The sequence below is a fragment of the Bombina bombina genome, chromosome 4, assembly GCF_027579735.1.
Source record: "Bombina bombina isolate aBomBom1 chromosome 4, aBomBom1.pri, whole genome shotgun sequence".
In the NCBI taxonomy this organism is placed as follows: Eukaryota; Metazoa; Chordata; class Amphibia; order Anura; family Bombinatoridae; genus Bombina; species Bombina bombina.
In genome coordinates, this window is record NC_069502.1 from 806,864,190 (window position 1) to 806,888,655 (window position 24,466).

At 40.0% G+C, this 24,466-nt stretch overlaps 1 protein-coding gene across 1 annotated transcript in view; it reads left to right on the top strand.

Annotated features, from left to right (window-relative positions):
• Window positions 1–24,466, top strand: part of LOC128657061 (oocyte zinc finger protein XlCOF7.1-like) — a 151,727-nt gene that overhangs the window by 22,726 nt on the left and 104,535 nt on the right. Inside the window, exons 2-4 of the mRNA XM_053711290.1 lie at window positions 7,723–7,840; window positions 9,575–9,697; window positions 10,929–10,988. Of these exons, the coding sequence (XP_053567265.1) occupies window positions 9,620–9,697; window positions 10,929–10,988 (138 nt within the window). The 5' untranslated portion in view covers window positions 7,723–7,840; window positions 9,575–9,619. The remainder of the gene's footprint in view (window positions 1–7,722; window positions 7,841–9,574; window positions 9,698–10,928; window positions 10,989–24,466) is intronic.

Consider the following 24,466-nt stretch of genomic DNA (forward strand, 5'->3'; position numbering starts at 1 on the left):
GAAAAACAAATCACCAGCAATGCCAATAAGAAGAGATAAAAGACAGAAAGCACAAAGTGAAATTAGCGCAGAATCTAATACACAGAGTCCAGAGAGAAATGTAGAAACACAGCTTACAATTAATCAATTGGCTGACTTAATTCTACCACAATTCGAAATTGTCAAAAAAGAGATTGCAGATTTATCGTATGAATTCAGGCAATTCTCGATCAGGCTAACTGAGGTAGAAAGCAGAGTGTCAGAGGTAGAAGATAAAACAAACTTACAGGAGTCAACATTGGCTAGACATACAGAAAAAATTAGCGCATTACAGACAAAGATAGAGGACCTGGAAGACAGGTCACGAAGGAGCAACATTCGTGTAGTAGGTCTACCTGAAACAAATGGGCAGGAAGATCTATTGACCTTTGGCGCTGTCACACTGCCTAAGCTATTAGGGATGCAATCTGTAAACGGGGCGCTGCTGGTTGAAAGAGCGCATAGGATTGGCCCTCTAAGACAACCCAGAGAGAATAATACCAGGCCAAGAGTGGTTATTATAAAATACCTGAATTTTCAGGATAAGGTAAACATAATGTATCACTATAGGAAAACAAGAACAATCATGATAGGCGACAAACCAATTTTAATTTTTCAAGACTTCTCAGTGGAGACATCGGTCAAAAGACGGGCCATGGCACCGTACTGCACAGGGCTGATTAAAGCCGGGCTGAGAGCCACAATGAAATATCCAGCAAAAATTACGGTCCTGGGCATGGACGGTGTCATGGCACTTAATACGGTGGAAGAAGCGAAAGCTTTTTGCGTAGAGAACAACATAGAACTATGATGTACTGGTAGGGGTGCCAGAAGATCTCCGCAATTGTAGAGTAATGATGAGAAGGAACAGAGAAACAGACACAGGGAGGGGATGGGGGGGGGGCGCGGGGGGGGTCTTTTTCTTTCCTCTTTTTTTTTTTTTTGTATGCTCGCCAGCCCTCCTGTTGTGGTAGAATAATGGCTGTAAAAGATAGATTACTATTTGTAAAAGATGAGTGTGTCACTTAATTTTGTATCATGGAATGTGGGAGGGATAACCTCCCCCATTAAACGAAAAAACATTTTCAAATTATTAAAAAAGCAGAAACCAGATATCATATTATTGCAAGAATTGCATTTGAAAGCGTCCGAAATAGATAAACTACGAACCAATTGGCTTGCTGAAGTTATTGCAACTCCTTGTGAGTCACGTAAACGCGGGGTTGCTATATTATTAAATAGGAGTTTGGATTACGAGATAATTAAGGTAAAACTGGATCAGAAGGGGAGATTTATTATTATGCAAATAAAAATTGAGGATAGAATATGGACCCTGTGTAACATATACGCACCCAACACATTTGAAGTTAAATTTTGGCACCTGATACAAAAAGAGCTGACTCCGTACTTAGGTCAGAACCTGATTATGGCGGGAGACATGAATACAACACCACATCCAAACAGCGACAGATTTAAGGCAGGGCACAGACAAGCATACCATCGGGAAGCAAGAATTTTTCGGAATTTCTTAAAAACAATCAAAGTTAACAACATTTGGCGTCTGCAGCACCCAGATGATCGTACCTACACGTGTGAGTCTAAGGCTCATCGGTGTTTTTCTAGGATAGACATGTTTCTAATAGAAGAACAGCTTTTAAAATACGAAATTAGGACACACATAGGAGAGATAATATTATCTGACCACGCAATAATTAGTTTCAAGATTGTACCTCCTGACAGGTCAAGTTTTAAGACAAATACATTCAGATTCCCTGGATATATGTCTAACAATCCAAAATTCATTAATTGGGCATCGAATAAATGGAAAGTATATATTTCATTCAATAGGGAGTACACGGATAAACCAGAGACTTTGTGGGAGGCAGGGAAGGCGGTCATGCACGGGGAGATAAAGGCGTAAATGGTTAAATTAAATCGGAAGAACAAGGCGAGAGAAATTCAGCTGGCCAACCAGGTTAGAAACGCACACGTGAGGTATTTGTACAGTCCCAATGTCGGTCGGTGGGAAAAATATATGCAAGCTAAAGCAGAAAGAGAACAATTTATGAAAGAAAAATGGGCAAACGAAGAGGCAAAGTGCAGAGCAAAATTTCAAGGCCTTCAGGGAGTTTCGGCAAAACATCTAGCCAAGATAACAAAATATTGTAAGAAACAAAATATAATTTCTTTGATCAAAGAAGGTGAGAATATACACACTACCCCCACTGCAATTAGAGAGGCATTTTCCCAATACTATCAGAAGTTATATTCCAAGGAGGGCATAAATAGGGAGTGCAAGGAACAATTTTGGGACCAGATAAAAACTCCTAAAATCACCCCAGAAGCATTACAGCAGGTTAACGCACCAATTTCGGAAAGGGAGGTGTTGGGAGCCATTCAAAAAGCCAAAACAGGAAAAGCACCAGGACCAGATGGTCTCTCTGCTGAATTTTATAAAATGATCTCAGAAATGATAGTAGGGACTCTTACCAAACTATACAACGGGTATTATATTAAGAAAGACATGAAATCCCCATATTTTTCTGACGCAATAATATCATTAATATTAAAAAAAGGGAAAGATGCCTCAAATTTGTCCTCATATCGCCCTATCTCATTACTAAACCAAGATTACAAGATATTAATGTCTATAATAGCAGACAGATTAAAGAAAGTAATACCAGATTTAATAAATGCAGATCAGGTCGGGTTCATACCTGGCAGGAATTCGGTACGTAACATGAGAAGGGTGTTGACAATGGTGGATCATTTTTATCAGGTCGGACGGCCCACCTCACGACAGAAAAAGAATAGGATGGATCAAGACATTGCAATAGTAACAATAGACGCCGAAAAGGCATTTGATTCTATAGGATGGGATCATCTTTTCGTAACTCTGGAGAAATTTGGTCTCTCGGGTGCCCTGCTCGACCTGGTCAAAATGATCTACAAGAAACCTAAGTCACAGCTGTTAATTAATGGGGAATTACTGAAGCCGATAATACTGGGCAGGGGAACGCGTCAAGGGTGTCCTCTTTCCCCTTTATTGTTTGACATTGCGTTACAACCCCTCGCAATATATATCAGAGATAAATTACCACCGGTAAAGATAGGTGCAGAAAAAATGACGATTTCATTATACGCAGACGATATTCTGTTATTTTTACAAGATACAGCTAATTGCGTCCCTCAACTTCTGCTGATGATCCAGAAATTTAGTTCATTTACAGGTTACAAAATAAATCCCACAAAATCTGAAATTCTATGGCTAAAGAAAACCGAAGCGAGTCAGAACACAATTTTCAAAGAAGTCCAACATATTAATTACTTGGGGATTAAAATTGCGAAAAATCCATGTGAATGGTATCAGCTGAATTATAAAGATCTGTTTGACAATATCCAATTGGAATTAGGAAAGTGGAATATGTATTATTTATCATTATCAGCGCGAATTATACTGATAAAAACAATTCTCTTTCCGAAGGTATTATTTCGTCTCCAGAATTTACCTTTAGTAATCAAAAAGGAAGATATAGATAGGTACAATAGAGCATGTGCAGTATTCATCTGGGGTAAGCAGAAGCCCCGCATTTCTGCGGAAAAGCTAAGCTACCCAAAACAATATGGTGGATTTGCCCTCCCCAACATTAGGTATTACAATTATGTCTCTTTGATTAAGCTTGGAATAGACTGGCTAGCTGAGTCAGAATATGTCACCTATTACAAGCTGGAAACTGAAATGGTGAAACCTTTTAAGTTACAAGCAATATTACACTGCCCATATAAGAGCTTACCAAGTAATGTGGCAAATTTGGTAACATTCTCTAGTATTGTGTGGGCATGGCAAAAATACTGCGACATATTGGGACAAAAGTATCAGGTGTCAACAATGCTTCCGATTGTTGGGTGTGTAGATTTTGCTCCAGGGTTGCATAACAGGACGTTTCGAGAATGGGAAGACAGGGGCTTGAGATACTTTTCCCAGATAAGAATGGGGCAGGAGAGACTATCGCGGACCTTTGAGAGCTTAGCGCTAGAATATAATCTCCCCGCCAAATACTTCTATACATACCTGCAAGCAAGACATTATGTAGAATCACATACTATGGAATATGGCGTGGATTGGAGTCAGGATGCTATCGAAGCGGGTCTAAAATTATATAAGGCAGGAGTGCGTTCAATAGCGATGTGGTATCAGAATATAATGCGGGGGCTAGGATTGAGACAAATAAATCTGAGTACTAGGGCTGCAACAACTAATCGGTAAGATTTATCATAAAAATAGTTGTCAAAGAATCTCATTATCAATCAGGTGTTCAGCGATTAGTTGGTTAATTGCACAGCACCAGCTGCTTCAATCTGATGAACTCCAGCACATGGTATTGTGCAAACATTTTTATTTATTAATTTTTTTTCTATCCGATTAATCGGATGATTATTATCCGATTAATCGGATGATTATTATCCGATTAATCAGATAGAAAAAAGATCAAAAAAATAAATAAATTCAATTTTTTTTGCACAATCTTAGTTGCAGTAGATCATCAGATTAAAGCAGCTGGTGCTGTGCAACTGAACAGCTAATCGCTGACCACCTAATTGATAATGAGATTTGTTGACAACTATTTTTATGATCAAACTTACCGATTAGTTGTTGCAGCCCTACTGAGTACAGAAACATTTTCTAGGTATTTTCCCTCTATACAAGCTGAAAATATTCTGGATAGTATCAAAAGGGTGGAAGCAGCCTCTGAGAGAATTAGTTGGAGGGAGTCGCACGCGAAATTGTTAAATAATTTCTACTTGACTCCAGAGAGAATCAGCGGATGGACTAGAGCCGCCCCAGTAAGCTGCTACAAATGTAATTCTATGAAAGCAAATCTGCTACATTGTTTATGGGGTTGCCCAAAAGTGCACCAATTCTGGTTGAGAGTTCAGTTCTGGCTCAATAAATACTTACATGACAAGATAAAATTAGAAGCAATACAGATATTTTTCTTTTACCAGGCTGAAAACTCAGGGGATACAAATCTTATAAATTTGGCTATTTTAGCAGCCCGTAGTCTCATATTTAAGAAATGGAAACAGATAGCGGCTCCAAGTATGAATGAGTTTATCAATAATATGAAAGTTCAAATGACAGTAGAAAGGCAGGACTTGAAAAACACAGACAAACATTACAGAAGGTATTTTTGTAAATGGAAAAAATATATTGAGTCTTGGCCAATAGTTTTACAACAGCAGTTCCTCGACCCATTGCAAGGCACAGTTCCTTTCCTGAATTTAGTAGTTGCAGAAATTCTGCCGTCACATTGGATGGAACAGATAAGATGACACATCCGTCTGGGGTAGTGTTTTGAAATCTTTAGAAAAACACACAAATATTCTCAAGGGGGAAATTTTTTTTATTTTTTTTTCTCTCTTTCTCCTTCTCATCTTCCCCCCCCCCCCCAGCTTTCCATACCCCTGCCCCCCCCCCCCCGGGTGTTAATATTCACCCACAGTAAAACGGGTTTTAATTTGCAGTCTAAATCTAGGAGAAGTTGTGTTTAGTTCTTTGTAACCAAGAGACTAACAGCAATAGGGATAGACTGAGGATAGTTGGTAGCCTCAATCGATAGGAATATAGTACTGAGGGTCTATATACCTCAGGACTATTAAGATCGGTGGGACAATTTGGAGAAAGGAAGGGTCAGAGAACGGTTTAATGTAGTATCTAAATGTGGAAATAGTATCCCTCACTTGTAATAAGAGTTAGAGGAGAAGTGTTGGAGGCAGTAGAGGGTGTCATACTAGAACACATAACGATAAATTGTTTTTCTTTTTTTCTTCTTGCTTTCTTATGATGTTCAAAGGATAAATGCAATAAGATGTAATGGATTATTTTTGAGATGGTTATGATTGTCTAATATGTCTTATCTTTAATAAAATTTAAATTTAAAAAAGGGTTACTTTTACAGGGCTAATACTAGTAATAAAGGGTTAATTTTGCAGGGCATAATACTATTTGTTAAAACTGAAACTGAAGGCATGAAATGGTTAGCTTCACAGGTTTTCATGCTGTCTGATTACTTGCAACATTGTATAAACATTGTGTTACCAGTTAGAGCACTGACAATAAAATACGCTAAAATACTAAATTGGGCAGATGCTCCTAATAAAATACGCTAAAATAAGAGATTACCAATAGATTGATCGATATATATATATATATATATATATATATGTATATATATATATATATATATATATATACTTTATATATATTTCTTCCAAACCTACTCCAACCCACTCCCGATGCTTACCGGACCCTGGACAGGTCTGGCTAATTACCAGGCCTTGAGGTCACTTAGGCTGAGAACCACTGAGGGTAAGGAGGGTGCTGTGTGAGAGGTAGAAGGGGTTTAGAGGGTGAGGACTAGGAGGAGGCAGTGTGTGAGGGGAGGGGGTCTTAGAGGGTGAGGATGCAGATGTGTGTGTGAGGGGGAGGAGGGGGCTGTGTGTGAGGTAGAGGGTGAGGCCTAGGAGGGGGCTGTGTGTGAGGGGAGAGGGTCTTAGAGGTTGAGGATGCAGATGTGTGTGAGGTAGAGGGTGAGGCCTAGGAGGGGGCTGTGTGTTAGGGGAGGGGGTCTTAAATGGTGAGGTCTAAGAGGTGGCTGTGTGTCAGGGGGCTGAGAATGCAGTTGTGTGTAAGGGGGGGCTGTGTGTGAGGGAGGGGTTGTTTAGAGGGTGAAAAGGGGGCTTTGTGAAGGAGAGGAGGGTTAGATGGCGAGGACGAGCTGTGTGTGAGGGAGAGGGTGAGGAGGGGGCTGTATGTGGGAAGGGGTTTAATGGATGAGGAGGGTTAGATGGTGAGGACGAGCTTTGCCCCCACATCGCAAAACACTAAATTAAACTATCAACCCCTAAACCTAAAACCCCCTAACTTTAAATTAAAATTACAATATAACTCTAAATAAATAAAAAATACCTGTGAAATAAATGTAAACCTAACATTAAACTATAAATTAACCTAACATAACTAATGTAATAAAATAAAAATAACTACCAATTAAAATATCTAAATTACACATTTAAAAAAACCTAACACTAAGAAAGAAAATTAAAAATCTAAATTACAACTACAAAAAGCAAATCCTACGAAAAATCTAAGTTTACCACAAATAATTAACACTAAAATCACAAAAAAATAAAAAAACACTAAGATTACAAAAAAATAAACAAAATTATCCAAAATAAAAACAATTACTCCTAATCTAATAGCCCTATAAAAATAAAAAAGCCCCCCCCCCCCAAAAAAAAATAACACCCCCTAGCCTACAATAAACTACCAATAGCCATTAAAAGGGCCTTTTGTAGGGCATTGCCCTAAAGAAATCAGCTATTTTACCTGTAAAAAAAAAAATAATACGAAATGCCCCCAACAGTAAATCCCACCACCCAACCAAACCCCCAAAATAAAAAAAACTTAACTCTAAAAAAACCTAAGCTACCCATTACCCCTAAAGGGGCATTTGTATGGGCATTGCCCTTAAAAGGGCATTTAGCTCTTTTGCTTTGCCCTTAAAGGGGCATTTAGCTCTTTTTCAAAGCCCAAATCCCTAAAAAAAAAAAACACCCAAAAAAACAAAACAAAAAAACCTAACATTTACCCCAGAAGATTTACTCACAGTTTCTGAAGTCCGAACATCCATCTCCATCCAGTTGTCGAGGTCTTTATCCAGGCGGCGAGGTCTTCATCTATACTGAGGCGTCTTCTATCTTCATCCCGACGGAGCGGAGACATCCTGGAAGCTGAAGACATCCTGAAGTTGAATACAAGGTAGTCGTTTCAAAATGGTGTAGCTTGCATTCCAATTGGCTGATTTGATTCTTCAAATTCAAATCAGCCAATAGGATGAGAGGTTCTGAAATCCTATTGGCTGTTCAAAACAGCCAATAGGATAAGACCTACTGAAATCCTATTGGCTGATTGCAATTTTAATTTAAAGTTAGGGGGTGTTATGTTTAGGAGTTAATAGTTTAATTTAGTGTTTTGCAATGTGGGGGACCGGAGGTTTAGGGGTTAATAACTTTATTTAGTGGCGGCAATGTCTGGGAGCGGCGGAATAGGGGTTAATAACTTTATTATAGTGGCGTCAATGTCGGGGAGCGGTGGATTAGAGGTTAAAAGCTATTATTAGTGTCGGTGATGTTGGGGAGCGGCGGATTAGGGGTTAATAACTTTATGTGTCAGCGATGTCGGGCGGCAGATTAGGGGTGTTTAGACTTGGGGTTTATGCTAGGGTGTTAGGTTTAAACATAACTTTTTTTTTTCCATAGACATCAATGGGTTTGGGTTACGGCGATCTCCATTCCGCGATCGCAGGTGTTTTTTTCTTCTAACACTCTGTTCTAACACGTTCTGTTGTTGCATACGCAGGACAGACTGATTCAGGGCCATAGTTCTGTTGTTGCATACGCAGGACAGACTGATTCAGGGCCATAGTTCTGTTGTTGCATGCGCAGGACAGACTGATTCAGGGCCATAGTTCTATTGTTGCATGCGCAGGACAGACTGATTCAGGGGCACAGTCTGGGTGGTGCATGAGCAGGACAGACTGATTCAGGGGCACAGTCTGGGTGGTGCATGAGCAGGACAGACTGATTCAGGGGCACAGTCTGGTGGGTTAGAAATAGATGAGGAACTAAGAAACATCAAGACAGAGCTCAGTTTGGAATATTCCTATAAATTACAGGATAATTGTTTTAAAGGGACAACCTGTAAAGGGTTTATCTATCTTTTTAAACAATAAAAAAATGGTGTCGACTGTCCCTTTAACAAATCCTGTGATCCAGGGAGCTATTCAGTATTTTACATCTGCTTCATAACATATCAGTTTATTCTTCATATTCCTGTATACAGCCAACCTCTTGCTTTTCGTGACTTCTGATGCTATTACATAAATGTATCTCGGATAACATTTGACACATGCATTATAAATATTGTTACATTTTATGACTGTTTATATTTATTACTCTACATGCAGCTGGTCACATGTGTAGTATTAGATTGTGCATAAGTAAAATAAACATGTTTTATAACACATAATCAGCTCTTTATCCTTAAAGGTACACTGAACCCAAGTTTTTTCTTTCATGATTCAGATATAGAATGCAATTTTAAGTAACTTTCTAATTATCAATTTTTCTTCGTTCTCTTGCTATCTTTATTTTTAAAGCAGGAGTATAAATCTTAGCAGCCAGTCCATTTTAGGTTCAGCACCATGGATAGTGCTTGCTTATTGGAAGCTTACATTTACCCACCAATAAGCAAGCATAACCCAGGTTCTCAACCAAAAATGGGCCCGCTCCTATGCATCACATTCCTGCTTTTTAAATAAAGATAGCATGAGAACAAAGAAAAATTGATAATAGGAGTAAATTAGAAAATTGTTTACAATGGCATACTTTATCATGAAATAAAAAAATGGGTTTAGTGTCCCTTTAATATAAATACAGGAAGAGCTCAGATTATTTCCCATCTCTCATGTTGCCGTCTTCCTTTCTTTTGTAGGTGTCACATTTATAGCATCTAACTCAGTCACTAACGAAGAACAAGATGAACAAATATAGGAAGCAGATAGCAGAGCAGTTCCTGAGTCAGGCCCTGGGCATTATCTGCCTGCTGACCGGAGAGGTAAGAGCTGCTGGGTTAAGTCATGTGACACTGGTCCTATTTACTGTGCTGCTTCTGATACATCAGACCTATTATACTAACCCTAACTTCATCTCACCCAGACTATCTCACTAACCTAAACTTCAGCTTACCCAGATCATCTCACTAACCCTATCTTCATCTCATCCAGACCATCTAGCTAACCCTAACTTAAGCTCACCCAGACCATCACACTAACTCTAACCTCATCTCACCCAGACCATCTTATTAACTCTAACTTCATCTTACCCAGAACATCTCACTAACCCTAACTTCAACTCACCCTACCATATCACCCATGTCATTGTACTAACCCGGACTTCAGCTCACCCAGGCCGTCGCCCTAACCCCCGACTTCAGCTCACCCAGGCCATCGCCCTAACCTGACTTCAGTTCACCCAGGCCATCTCACTAACCTTAACTTCAGCTTATCCAGGATCCCCTGTACACCATTCCACTGTAAATCCTCCCCAGCATCCCCTGCACAACTATACACTCTAAAACCCAAGGTTGCCTGGAAAACCTTCCACTACTAAACATGTCATCACTGTTAAGCACACAGGATCAACTGTACCTCCCCCAACACCCAGGAACTTCTGCACAACCATCCACTGTAAAACATCCCCCAACACTCAGGGTCTCCTGCACAACCATTCACTGCAAAACCTCCACCAGCACCCAAGGGCTCATGGCCCCTTCACTAAAAATTAAACAACCCTATCACCCAAGCCCCCTCCCGCTGCATGACCCTCCCAGGTCCTACTACATAGCCCCTGTAGCAAATACTTCCTCCAGAACCCCTGCATAATTCCAAAAACACAAACAAATATAAAACACCAGTTCCCAAGGGATACATTGCAGGACCCAAGCATCTGAGGAACCTCCTATCACCAAAGACTCAATTTTTTATGGTCCCCAAAACAGACCCCCCCTCCCAAACACACACACACACAGGTTATATTTTACATTAATTAATTAATTAATTAATTAATTAATTATACTGCAATGTTTTAATTTTTTATTGAAGCTCATATCCTCAGTCTTCAAACCACTGATGTCCCACAAAGTAATTCAGTCAGTTACGTTACTTTGTGATGATCAAGACTGTGAAGAAAACGCTGTTAATTTAATGAGATTTAGAAGCAAATGAAAACTGTAGAAATGTTAGTCTGGGGAAATAGAGTCTGATGATTTTCTCTTCTATATTTAATAGGAATATGTCGTTGTGAAGAAGAGGCCCTCACACAGCAGCATTAATCAGCTGAAAGGAGAGGTGAGCACTGCTGGGGAATGTAACATTATTATATCAGAGTCAGGTGACAGTGTCTCTATTTACTGACGCATCTGGCCCTGTGTGTGTTTCCTACCTTCTGTCTGTGTCTCTGTATGTTCTCAGTAACATTATCCACCAACAGCAGCATTCACAATCTGAGAGGAGAGGTGAGCACTGCTGGGGATGTAACATTATACCAGTCATGTGACAGTGTCTCCCTTTACTGACGCATCTAGCCCTGTGTGTATTTCCTACCTTCTGTCTGTGTCCCTGCATGTTCTCAGTAACATTATCACCCAACAGCAGCAATTCACCAGCTGAGAGGAGAGGTGAGTACTGCTGGGGAATGTAACATTATACTAGAGTCATGTGACAGTGTCTCCCTTTACTGACGCATCTGGCCCTGTGTGTATTTCCTACCTTCTGTCTGTGTCTCTGCATGTTCTCAGTAACATTATCACCCAACAGCAGCAATTCACCAGCTGAGAGGAGAGGTGAGTACTGCTGGGGAATGTGACATTATACCAGAGTCATGTGACAGTGTCTCCCTTTACTGACGCATCTGGTCCTGTGTGTATTTCCTACCTTCTGTCTGTGTCTCTGCATGTTCTCAGTAACATTATCACCCAACAGCAGCATTCACCAGCTGAGAGGAGAGGTGAGCACTGCTGGGGATGTAACATTATACATAGTGATTCCCTTTACTGAGACATCTGACCCTGTGTGTGTATTTCCTACCTTCTGTCTGTGTCTCTTCATGCTCTCAGTAACATTATCCTGGCTTTGTCAGTAAAAGTGTCCGGCAGAACCAGTCTCTGAATAAAGCAGTTTTATTGCAACCTGTGCGGCTACTTTTTGTATTTACTGTTATTACTGGGGTTCCTGGAGGGATCCTGTAGTCTGCACGCAGAGATTGCTGACACATGTGCTGACCATATTTATAGCTGCAGAACCAGTCCCTGTCTCAGTGCTAAGGCTCTGATATTCAAAGGTTCTCCAGCTTAGAGAGAAATTGCAGTTCACACTTCAGTGTCTGTACTCACTGAATAGTCAAAAGAAAAAGGGCAGAACTCTCCAGCACTGTGAGATCTCTCTCATTTCTATATATGGTGGAGAGACAAGCCCAGTGCAATACAGCACTGCATGATATGAGAGTTTAGTTACACTATGTGCATTGTACTTTAGATTGGGTCCTTTCAGTATTATTGCAGTCAAGTCCAAAATAATGTTTTATGATTCAGATAGGGCATGTCATTTTAAACAATTTTCCAATTTACTTTTATCACCAATTTTGCTTTGTTCTCTTGGTATTCTTAGTTGAAAGCTAATCCTAGGAGGCTCCTATGCTAATTTTTTATACCTTGAAGGCCGTCTCTTATCTAAATGCATTTTGAAAGGTTTTTCACCACTAGAGGGTGTTAGTTCATGTGTGTCATATAGATAACATTAAGCTCATGCATGTGGAGTTACCTAGGAGTTAGCACTGATTGGCTAAAATTCAAGTCTGTCAAAAGAACTGAAATAAGGGTGCAGAGGCTTAGATACAAGTTAATCACAGAAGTTAAAAGTTTACTATTATAACTGTGTTGGTTATGCAAAACTGGGGAATGGGTAAAAAAAGGGCTTATTTATCTTTATAAACAATAAAAAATTCTAGTGTTGACTGTCCCTTTATAGGGACACTGAACCCAATTTTTTTCTTTCATGATTCAGATAGAGCATGCAATTTTAAGCAACTTTGTAATTTACTCCTATTATTATTTTTCTTCGTTCTCTTGCTATCTTTACTTGAAAAAGAAGGCATCTAAGCTAAGGAGCCAACCAATTTTTGCTTCAGACCTTGGACAGCACTTGTATATTGGTGGGTGAATTTATCCACCAATCAGCAAGAACAAAACAGGTTGTTTACCAAAAATGGGCCGCCATCTAAAAGTACATTCTTGCTTTTGAAATAAAGATACCAAGAGAATGAAGACAATTTGATAATAGGAGTAAATGAGAAAGTTGCTTAAAATTGCATGCTCTATCTGAATCACAAAAGAAAAAAATTGGGTTCAGTGTCCCTTTAAGCTTTGAACTTTCTCATTTATATATATATTTTTTTTGTCATTAGGGTTTGTATTTTATTTCATATCTTCTTTCAAATAATATTTTATTGAGGATGACCATACAAACAAATTATATTATTCTGACCATGAATAATGCTTTCCGTACATTACAATATGCAAACCAAACATACGGCCAGATTACGATTTTTGCGTTATGAGCGGCTTGGTAATAACTTGCAAGTTATTGCCACCGCTCACCTTAAATAGCACTGCTATTACAGGTTTTCCAAAAACCTGCGTTAGCGGGCAATATGGTTGCGTTGAGCACCATACCGCACATAAATACCAGCGCTGCTTTGATCTGGTTTTACGTGCTCATGCACAATTTCCCCATAGACATCAATGGGGAGAGCGGGCTAAAAAAAAGCCTAACACCTGCAATAAAGTAGCGTAAACATCTGTAACGCAGCACTATTGATTCCTATGGGGAAAGAAAATTTATGTTTACACCTAACACCCTAACATAAACCCTGAGTCTAAACACCCCTAATCTGCTGCCCCTGATATCGCCGACACCTACATTACACTTATTAACCCCTAATCTGCCACCCCCGACATCGCCGCTACCTACATTACACTTATTAACCCCTAATCTGCTGCCCCAAACATCGCCACTATACTAAAGTTATTAACCCCTAAACCTCCTGGCCTCCCACATCACTAACACTAAATAAATATATTAAACCCTAAGTCTAACCCTAACACCCCTAACTTAAATATAATTAAAATAAATAAAAAATACAAATTACTATCATTAACTAAATAATTCCTATTTAAAACTAAATAAATACTTACCTATAAAATAAACCCTAAGCTAGCTACAATATAACTAATAGCTACAGCTAAGTTTGTATTTATTTTAACTAGGTAGATTAGTTAGTAAATAGTTATTAACTATTTACTAGCTACCTAGTTAAAATAAATACAAATTTACCTGTAAGATAAAACCTAACCTGTCTTACACTAACACCTAACATTACACTAAAATTAAATAAATTACATTAATTAAATACAATTAACTAAATTACAAAAAAATCCCACTAAATTACAAAATATAAAAAAGAAATGATCAAATATTTAAACTAATTACACCTAATCTAATAGCCCTATCAAAATAAAAAAGCCCCCCCCAAAATAAAAAAACCCTAGTCTAAACTAAACTGCCAATAGCCCTTAAAAGGGTATTTTGCGGGGCATTGCCCCAAAGAAGTCGGCTCTTTTACCTGTAAAAAAAAAAATACAAACAACCCCCAACAGTAAAACCCACCACCCACACAATCAACCCCCCCAAAAAAAACTACGTAAAAACCTAAGCTCCCCATTGCCCTGAAAAGGGCATTTGGATGGGCATTGCCCTTAAAAGGGCATTTAGCTCTTTTTCGTTCCCCAAAGTCCCTAAGCTAAAAATAAGACCCACCCAAGAAACCCTTAAAAAAACCTAACACTAACCCCCAAAGATCCACTTACAGTTTTTGAAGACCGGACATCCATCCTCATCCAATCGGGCAGAAGTCCTCATCAAAGCGGCAAGAAGTCCTCAATAAAGCCGGGAGAAGTCTACATCCAAGCGGCAAGAAGTCGTCCTCAAGGCGGGCAGAAGTCATCATCTAGACGGCATCTTCAATCTTCATCCTTCCAACGCGGAGTGGCTCCATCTTCAAGACATGCAGCGCAGAGCATCCTCTTCTTTCGACTCCTCTTGAAGAATTAAGTTTCCTTTAAATGACATCATCCAAGATGGCGTCCCTTGAATTCCGATTGGCTGATAGAATTCTATCAGCCAATCGGAATTAAAGTCTAAAAAATCCTATTGGCTGATGCAATCAGCCAATAGGATTGAGCTTCAATCCTATTGGCTGATCCAATCAGCCAATAGGATTGAGCTTGCATTCTATTGGCTGTTCCAATCAGCCAATAGAATGCAAGCTAAATCCTATTGGCTGATTTCATCAGCCAATAGGATTTTTTACCCTTTAATTCCGATTGGCTGATAGAATTCTATCAGCCAATCGAAATTCAAGGGACGCCCTCTTGGATGACGTCATTTAAAGGAAACTTCATTCTTCAAGAGGAGTCGAAAGAAGAGGATGCTCCGCGCCGGATGTCTTGAAGATGGAACCGGTCTGCGTCGGAAGGATGAAGATAGAAGATGACGTCTGGATGAAGACTTCTGCCCGCCTTGAGGATGACTTCTTGCCGCTTGAATGAAGACGTCTCCCAGCTTCGTTGAGGACTTCTTGCCAATTCGATGAGGACTTCTGCCCGCTTGGATAAGGATTGATGTCCGGTCTTCAAAAACTGTAAGTGGATCTTCGGGAGTTAGTGTTAGGTTTTTTTAAGGGTTTCTTGGGTGGGTTTTATTTTTAGCTTAGGGACTTCAGGCAACAAAAAGAGCTAAATGCCCTATTAAGGGCAATGCCCATCCAAATTCCCTTTTCAGGGCAATGGGGAGCCTAGGTTTCTTTCATGTAATTGGCAAGAGTCCATGAGCTAGTGACATATGGGATATACAATCCTACCAGGAGGGGCAAAGTTTCCCAAACCTCAAAATGCCTATACATACACCCCTCACCACACCCACAATTCAGTTTTTTACAAACTTTGCCTCCTATGGAGGTGGTGAAGTAAGTTTGTGCTAAGATTTCTACGTTGATATGCGCTTCTCAGCATTTTTGAAGCCCATTTCCTCTCAGAGTACAGTGAATGTCAGAGGGATGTGAAGGGAGTATCATCTATTGAATGCAATGGTTTTTCTCATGGGGAGCTATTTCATAGGTTCTCTGTTATCGGTCGTAGAGATTCATCTCCTACCTCCCTTTTCAGATCGACGATATACTGTCATATTCTATTACCTCTACTGATAACTATTTCAGTACTGGTTTGGGTTTCTGCTATATGTGGATGGGTGTCTTCAGGTAAGTATGTTTTCATTACTTAAGACACTCTCAGCTATAGTTTGGCACTTTATGTATTTATATAAAGTTTTAAATATATGTATTGTACTTATATTTGTCATGAATCAGGTTTCAGTATATTTCCTTTTGCAGACTGTCAGTTTCATATCTGGGAAATACATTTTTTAGAAAATGTATTTCTTACCTGGGGTGTAGTCTTTTTCAATTGACTGTCATTTTCAAATTTGCGGGCAGAATTAGGCTTGCGATGGCGCAAAAATGCTAAAGTTTATTGCGTCATTCTTGGCGCAAGATTTTTTGCCGCAAAGTTACTTTAGTTGATGCAAATTCGTCATTTCCGGCGTCTTAGTTGACGCCTGGGTCCTTTCACAAGGTTGCATCATCTATGACGCGAGTGTGTCGTTTCCGGACGTTTTTGGTGCCAAAAAATATTTTTCTGTTTGTTGTGCGTCATACTTGGCGCCAAATATTTTCATTATTTTAGACCCCCATTCCTATTTGCCTCTTGCCTTTTTTTCTGTGTCAGAGGGCTATTCTGTTTGCATTTTTTCCCATTCCTGAAACTGCCATATAAGGAAATTGATAATTTTGCTTTATATGTTGTTTTTTTCTCTTAGATTTGCAAGATGTCTCAATCTGATCCTGTCTCAGAATTCACTGTTGGATCCCTGCTGCCTGATAACAGTTCTACCAAAGTTAAGTGCATTTGTTGTAAACTTTTGGAGATTATACCTCCAGCTGTGGTTTGTAATAGTTGTCATGATAAACTTTTACATGCAGAAAATGTATCCATCAGTAGTAGTTCATTACCTGTTGCTGTTCCCTCAACATCTAATGCACAAGATATACCTGTAAATTTAAAATGATTTATTTCTGATTCTATTCAGAAGGCTTTGTCTGCCATTCCACCTTCTAATAAACGTAAAAGGTCTTTTAAAACTTCTCATAAGGTTTATGACATTTCAAATGACCAGCAACATACTGAATTATCCTTCTCTGATGAGGTTCTATCTGATTCAGAAGATCCTGCCTCAGATATTGACACTGATAAATCCTCTTATTTATTTAAATTGGGTTATATTCGTTCTTTGTTAAAAGAAGTGTTGATTACTTTGGATATGGAGGAAACTAGTCCCTCTTGATATGAAAACTAGTAAATGTTTTAAATTCTGTTTATAAACCTCCTGTGGTTTTTCCAGAGGTTTTTCCAGTTCCTGATGCTATTTCTGATATGATTTCTAAGGAATTGAATAAGCCTGGTACTTCTTTTATTCCTTCGTCAAGTTTAAAAAATGGTATCCTTTGCCAGAAGTTAGATTGGAGTTGTGGGAAAAGATCCCCAAAGTTGATGGGGCTATCTCTACTCTTGCTAAATGTACTACTATTCCTACGGATGATAGTACTTCTTTTAAAGATCCTTTAGATAGGAAACTTGAATCTTATCTAAGGAAAGCTTATTTATATTCAGGTCATCTTCTTGGGCTTGCAATTTCTTTTGGCTGATGTTGCAGCTGCTTCAACTTTTTGGTTGGATACTTTAGCGTAACAAGTATCGGATCATGATTTGTCTAGCATTGTTAAGTTGATTCAACATGCTAATAATTTAATTTGTGATGCCATTTTTGATATTATCAACATTGACGTTAAATCTATGTCTTTAGCTATTTTAACTAGAAGAGCTTTGTGGCTCAAATCTTGGAATGCTGATATGACTTCTAAGTCCAGATTGCTATTCTCTTTCTTTCCAAGGTAATACATTATTTGGGTTCTCAGTTGATTCAATCATTTCAACTGCTTACCGGGGGGTAAGGGAGTTTTTTTTGCCTCAGGATAAAAAAACCTAAGGGTAAATATAAAGCTTTTAACCGTTTTCGTTCCTTTCGACAAAATAAGGAACAGAAACCTAATCCTTCCCCCAAGGAATCTGCTTCCAATTGGGAAGCCTTCTTCAAATTGGAATAAATCCAAGCCATTTAAGAGATCAAAGCCAGCCCCCAAGTCCGCATGAAGGTGCGGCCCTCATTCCAGCTCAGCTGGTAGGGGGCAGATTAAAAATTTTCAAAGATGTTTGAATCAATTTGGTCCAAAATCATTGGATTCAGAGTATTATCTCTCAGGGTTACAGAATAGGATTCAGAGTAAGACCGCCTGTGAGATTTTTTCTCTCACGCATTCCGGTAAACCCAGTAAAGGCTCAGGCTTTTTTGAAGTATGTTTCAGACCTGGAATTATCAGGGGTAATCATGCCAGTTCCGTTTCTGGAACAGGGTCTGGGGTTTTATTCAAATCTATTCATTGTCCCAAAGAAAGAAAATTCATTCAGACCAGTTTTGGATCTAAAGATTTTGAATCGATATGTAAGAGTACCAACTTTCAAAATGGTGACTATAAGTACTATGCTGCCTTTTGTTCAGCAAGGGCATTTTATGTCCACAATAGACTTACTGGATGCATATCTTCATATTCCGATTCATCCAGATCACTATCAGTTCCTGAGATTCTCTTTTCTAGACAAGCATTACCAATTTGTTGCTCTTCCTTTTGGCCTAGCGACAGCTCCAAGAATCTTTTCAAAGGTTCTAGGTGCCCTACTCTCTGTAATCAGAGAGCGGGGTATTGCGGTATTTCCTTATTTGGACGATATCTTGGTACTGCTCAGTCTTTACGTTCTGCAGAATCTCACACAAATCAACTAGTGTTGTTTCTTCGAATACATGGTTGGAGGATCAATTTACCAAAAAGTTATTTGATTCCTTAGACAAGTGTAACCTTTTTAGGTATCCAGATAGATTCAGTTTCCATGACTTTGTCTCTAACAGACAAGAGACGTCTGAAATTGGTTGCAGCTTGTCGTAACCTTCAGTCTCAGTCATTCCCTTCAGTAGCTATGTGCATGGAAGTTTTAGGTCTCATGATTGCAGCATCGGACGCGATCCCCTTTGCTCGTTTTCATATGAGACCTCTCCAGCTTTGTATGCTGAACCAATGGTGCAGGGATTATACAAGGATATCACAACTAATATCCTTAAATCCCAATGTTCGACTTTCTCTGACTTGGTAGTTAGATCACCATTGTATAATTTTAGGGGCCTCTTTCGTCTGTCCAACCTGGACTGTGATCACAACAGATGCTAGTCTTTCGGGTTGGGGAGCTGTTTGGGGATCTCTGACAGCACAAGGATTTTGGAAATCTCATGAGGCGAGATTACTAATCAATATTTTGAAACTCTGTGCGATTCTCAGGGCTCTTCAATTTTGGCCTCTGTTGAAGAGAGAACCGTTCATTTGTTTTCAGGCAGACAATGTCACAACTGTGGCATATGTCAATCATCAGGGTAAGACTCACAGTCCCCAAGCTATGAAAGAAGTATCTTGGATACTTGTTTGGGCGGAATCCAGCTCCTGTCTAATTTCTGCGGTTCATATTCCAGGTATAGACAATTGGGAAGCGGATTATCTCAGTCGTCGGACTTTACATCCGGGAGAATGGTCTATCCACTCAGATGGATGGTTTTCTCAAATTGTTCAGATATGGGGACTTCCAGAAATAGATCTGATGGCATCTCATCTAAACAAAAAACTTCCCAGGTACCTGTTCAGGTCCAGGGATCCTCAGGCGGAAGCAGTGTATGCATTGACACTTCCTTGGTGTTATCAACCTGCTTATATTTTCCCGCCTCTAGTTGTTCTTCCAAGAGTGATCTCCAAGATCATCATGGAGCAAACGTTTGTGCTGCTGGTAGCTCAGCATGGCCTCACAAGTTTTGGTATGCAGATCTTGTTCGGATGTCCAGTTGCCAACCTTGGCCACTTCCACTAAGGCCAGAGCTTTTATATTAAGGTCCATTTTTCCATCAGGATCTCAAATCATTAAATTTGAAGGTATGGAGATTGAAAGCTTAGTGCTTAGTCATAGAGGTTTCTCAGACTCAGTGATTAATACTATGTTGCAGGCTCGTAAATCTGTTTCTAGAAAGATTTATTATCGAGTTTGGAAGACTTACATTTCATGGTGTTCTTTTCATAAATTCTCTTGGCATTCTTTTAGAATTCCTAGAATTTTACAGTTTCTTCAGGATGGTTTGGATAAAGGTTTGTCTGCAAGTTCCTTTTTTAGGTAGTTTTTTTTTTGGGGGGGGGTTGATTGTGTGGGTGGGGGTTTTTACTGTTGGGGGGTTGTTTGTATTTTTTTTTACAGGTAAAAGCTGATTTCTTTGGGGCAGTGCCCAGCAAAAGGCCATTTTAAGGGCTATTGACAGTTTAGTTTAGGCTAGGGTTTTTTCTTAATTTTGGGGAGCTTTTTTATTTTGATAGGGCTATTAAATTAGGTGTAATTAGTTTAAATATTTATTTTTTCTAATTTACTGTTTTTTTTTTGTAATTTAGTTAATTGTATTTAATGTAATTTATTTAATTTTAGTGTAATGTTAGGTGTTAGTGTAAGACAGGTTAGGTTTTTTTTGCGATGCGGGAGGACCTGGGTTTAGGGGTTAATAGGTAGTTTATGGGTGTTAGTGCACTTTGTAACACTTTAGTTATGAGTTTTATGCTACAGATTTGTAGAGCAAAACCCATAACTACTGACTTTAGATGGCGGAACGATTCTTGTCGGTATAGGCTGTACCGCTCACTTTTTGGCCTCCCAGGCAAAACTCGTAATACCGGCACTATGGAAGTCCCATTGAAAAAGGACTTTTTGAAAGGTGCGGTAGTTACGTTGCGTTACGGCCAAAAAGGTGTGTGGTACAGCTATACCTACAAGACTCGTAATAGCAGCGGTAGTGAAAAAGCAGCGTTATGAGCCATAACGCAAAACTCGTAATCTGGCCAATTGTATACAATATAAATAAAATACCTAATTATGCACATTATTGTCTAATCAGGATGTCTTGAAACAAGTTTCTCAAGGTTCCATCGTTCAAGATGGAAACCATTCGAACTATTCTTCCTTCCATCCAGGAAGGTCAATTCATGACCACGGTGGATTTAAAGGATGCGTATCTACATATTCCTATCCACAAGGAACATCATCGGTTCCTAAGGTTCGCATTCCTGGACAAGCATTACCAGTTCGTGGCGCTTCCTTTCGGATTAGCCACTGCTCCAAGGATTTTCACAAAGGTACTAGGGTCCCTTCTAGCTGTGCTAAGACCAAGGGGCATTGCTGTAGTACCTTACTTGGACGACATTCTGATTCAAGCGTCGTCCCTTCCTCAAGCAAAGGCTCACACGGACATAGTCCTGGCCTTTCTCAGATCTCACGGATGGAAGTGAACGTGGAAAAGAGTTCTCTATCTCCGTCAACAAGGGTTCCCTTCTTGGGAACAATAATAGACTCCTTAGAAATGAGGATATTTCTGACAGAGGCCAGAAAAACAAAGCTTCTAGACTCTTGTCGGATACTTCATTCCGTTCCTCTTCCTTCCATAGCTCAGTGCATGGAAGTGATCGGGTTGATGGTAGCGGCAATGGACATAGTTCCTTTTGCGCGCATTCATCTAAGACCATTACAACTGTGCATGCTCAGTCAGTGGAATGGGGATTATACAGACTTGTCTCCGAAGATACAAGTAAATCAGAGGACCAGAGACTCACTCCGTTGGTGGCTGTCCCTGGACAACCTGTCACAAGGGATGACATTCCGCAGACCAGAGTGGGTCATTGTCACGACCGACCCCAGTCTGATGGGCTGGGGCGCGGTCTGGGGATCCCTGAAAGCTCAGGGTCTTTGGTCTCGGGAAGAATCTCTTCTACCGATAAATATTCTGGAACTGAGGGCGATATTCAATGCTCTCAAGGCTTGGCCTCAGCTAGCGAGGGCCAAGTTCATACGGTTTCAATCAGACAACATGACAACTGTTGCGTACATCAACCATCAGGGGGGAACAAGGAGTTCCCTAGCGATGGAAGAAGTGACCAAAATCATTCTATGGGCGGAGTCTCACTCCTGCCACCTGTCCGCTATCCACATCCCAGGAGTGGAAAATTGGGAAGCGGATTTTCTGAGTCGTCAGACATTGCATCCGGGGGAGTGGGAACTCCATCCGGAAATCTTTGCCCAAGTCACTCAGCTGTGGGGCATTCCAGACATGGATCTGATGGCCTCTCGTCAGAACTTCAAAGTTCCTTGCTACGGGTCCAGATCCAGGGATCCCAAGGCGGCTCTAGTGGATGCACTAGTAGCACCTTGGACCTTCAAACTAGCTTATGTGTTCCCGCCGTTTCCTCTCATCCCCAGGCTGGTAGCCAGGATCAATCAGGAGAGGGCGTCGGTGATCTTGATAGCTCCTGCGTGGCCACGCAGGACTTGGTATGCAGATCTGGTGAATATGTCATCGGCTCCACCTTGGAAGCTACCTTTGAGACGAGACCTTCTTGTTCAGGGTCCGTTCGAACATCCGAACCTGGTTTCACTCCAGCTGACTGCTTGGAGATTGAACGCTTGATCTTATCGAAGCGAGGGTTCTCAGATTCTGTTATCGATACTCTTGTTCAGGCCAGAAAGCCTGTAACTAGAAAGATTTACCACAAAATTTGGAAAAAATATATCTGTTGGTGTGAATCTAAAGGATTCCCTTGGGATAAGGTTAAGATTCCTAAGATTCTATCCTTCCTTCAAGAAGGATTGGAAAAAGGATTATCTGCAAGTTCCCTGAAGGGACAGATTTCTGCCTTGTCTGTGTTACTTCACATAAAGCTGGCAGCTGTGCCAGATGTTCAAGCCTTTGTTCAGGCTCTGGTTAGAATTAAGCCTGTTTACAAACCTTTGACTCCTCCTTGGAGTCTCAATTTAGTTCTTTCAGTTCTTCAGGGGGTTCCGTTTGAACCCTTACATTCCGTTGATATTAAGTTATTATCTTGGAAAGTTTTGTTTTTAGTTGCAATTTCTTCTGCTAGAAGAGTTTCAGAATTATCTGCTCTGCAGTGTTCTCCTCCTTATCTGGTGTTCCATGCAGATAAGGTGGTTTTACGTACTAAACCTGGTTTTCTTCCAAAGGTTGTTTCTAACAAAAACATTAACCAGGAGATTATCGTACCTTCTCTGTGTCCGAAACCAGTTTCAAAGAAGGAACGTTTGTTGCACAATTTGGATGTTGTTCGCGCTCTAAAATTCTATTTAGATGCTACAAAGGATTTTAGACAAACATCTTCCTTGTTTGTTGTTTATTCCGGTAAAAGGAGAGGTCAAAAAGCAACTTCTACCTCTCTCTCTTTTTGGATTAAAAGCATCATCAGATTGGCTTACGAGACTGCCGGACGGCAGCCTCCCGAAAGAATCACAGCTCATTCCACTAGGGCTGTGGCTTCCACATGGGCCTTCAAGAACGAGGCTTCTGTTGATCAGATATGTAGGGCAGCGACTTGGTCTTCACTGCACACTTTTACCAAATTTTACAAGTTTGATACTTTTGCTTCTTCTGAGGCTATTTTTGGGAGAAAGGTTTTGCAAACCGTGGTGCCTTCCATTTAGGTGACCTGATTTGCTCCCTCCCTTCATCCGTGTCCTAAAGCTTTGGTATTGGTTCCCACAAGTAAGGATGACGCCGTGGACCGGACACACCTATGTTGGAGAAAACAGAATTTATGTTTACCTGATAAATTACTTTCTCCAACGGTGTGTCCGGTCCACGGCCCGCCCTGGTTTTTTTAATCAGGTCTGATAATTTATTTTCTTTAACTACAGTCACCACGGTACCATATGGTTTCTCCTATGCAAATATTCCTCCTTAACGTCGGTCGAATGACTGGGGTAGGCGGAGCCTAGGAGGGATCATGTGACCAGCTTTGCTGGGCTCTTTGCCATTTCCTGTTGGGGAAGAGAATATCCCACAAGTAAGGATGACGCCGTGGACCGGACACACCGTTGGAGAAAGTAATTTATCAGGTAAACATAAATTCTGTTTTCATGGTGTTCTTTTCATAAATTCTCTTGGCATTCTTTTAGAATTCCTAGAATTTTACAGTTTCTTCAGGATGGTTTGGATAAAGGTTTGTCTGCAAGTTCCTTTTTTAGGTAGTTTTTTTTTGGGGGGGGGTTGATTGTGTGGGTGGGGGTTTTTACTGTTGGGGGGTTGTTTGTATTTTTTTTTACAGGTAAAAGCTGATTTCTTTGGGGCAGTGCCCAGCAAAAGGCCATTTTAAGGGCTATTGACAGTTTAGTTTAGGCTAGGGTTTTTTCTTAATTTTGGGGGGCTTTTTTATTTTGATAGGGCTATTAAATTAGGTGTAATTAGTTTAAATATTTATTTTTTCTAATTTACTGTTTTTTTTTTGTAATTTAGTTAATTGTATTTAATGTAATTTATTTAATTTTAGTGTAATGTTAGGTGTTAGTGTAAGACAGGTTAGGTTTTTTTGCGATGCGGGAGGACCTGGGTTTAGGGGTTAATAGGTAGTTTATGGGTGTTAGTGCACTTTGTAACACTTTAGTTATGAGTTTTATGCTACAGATTTG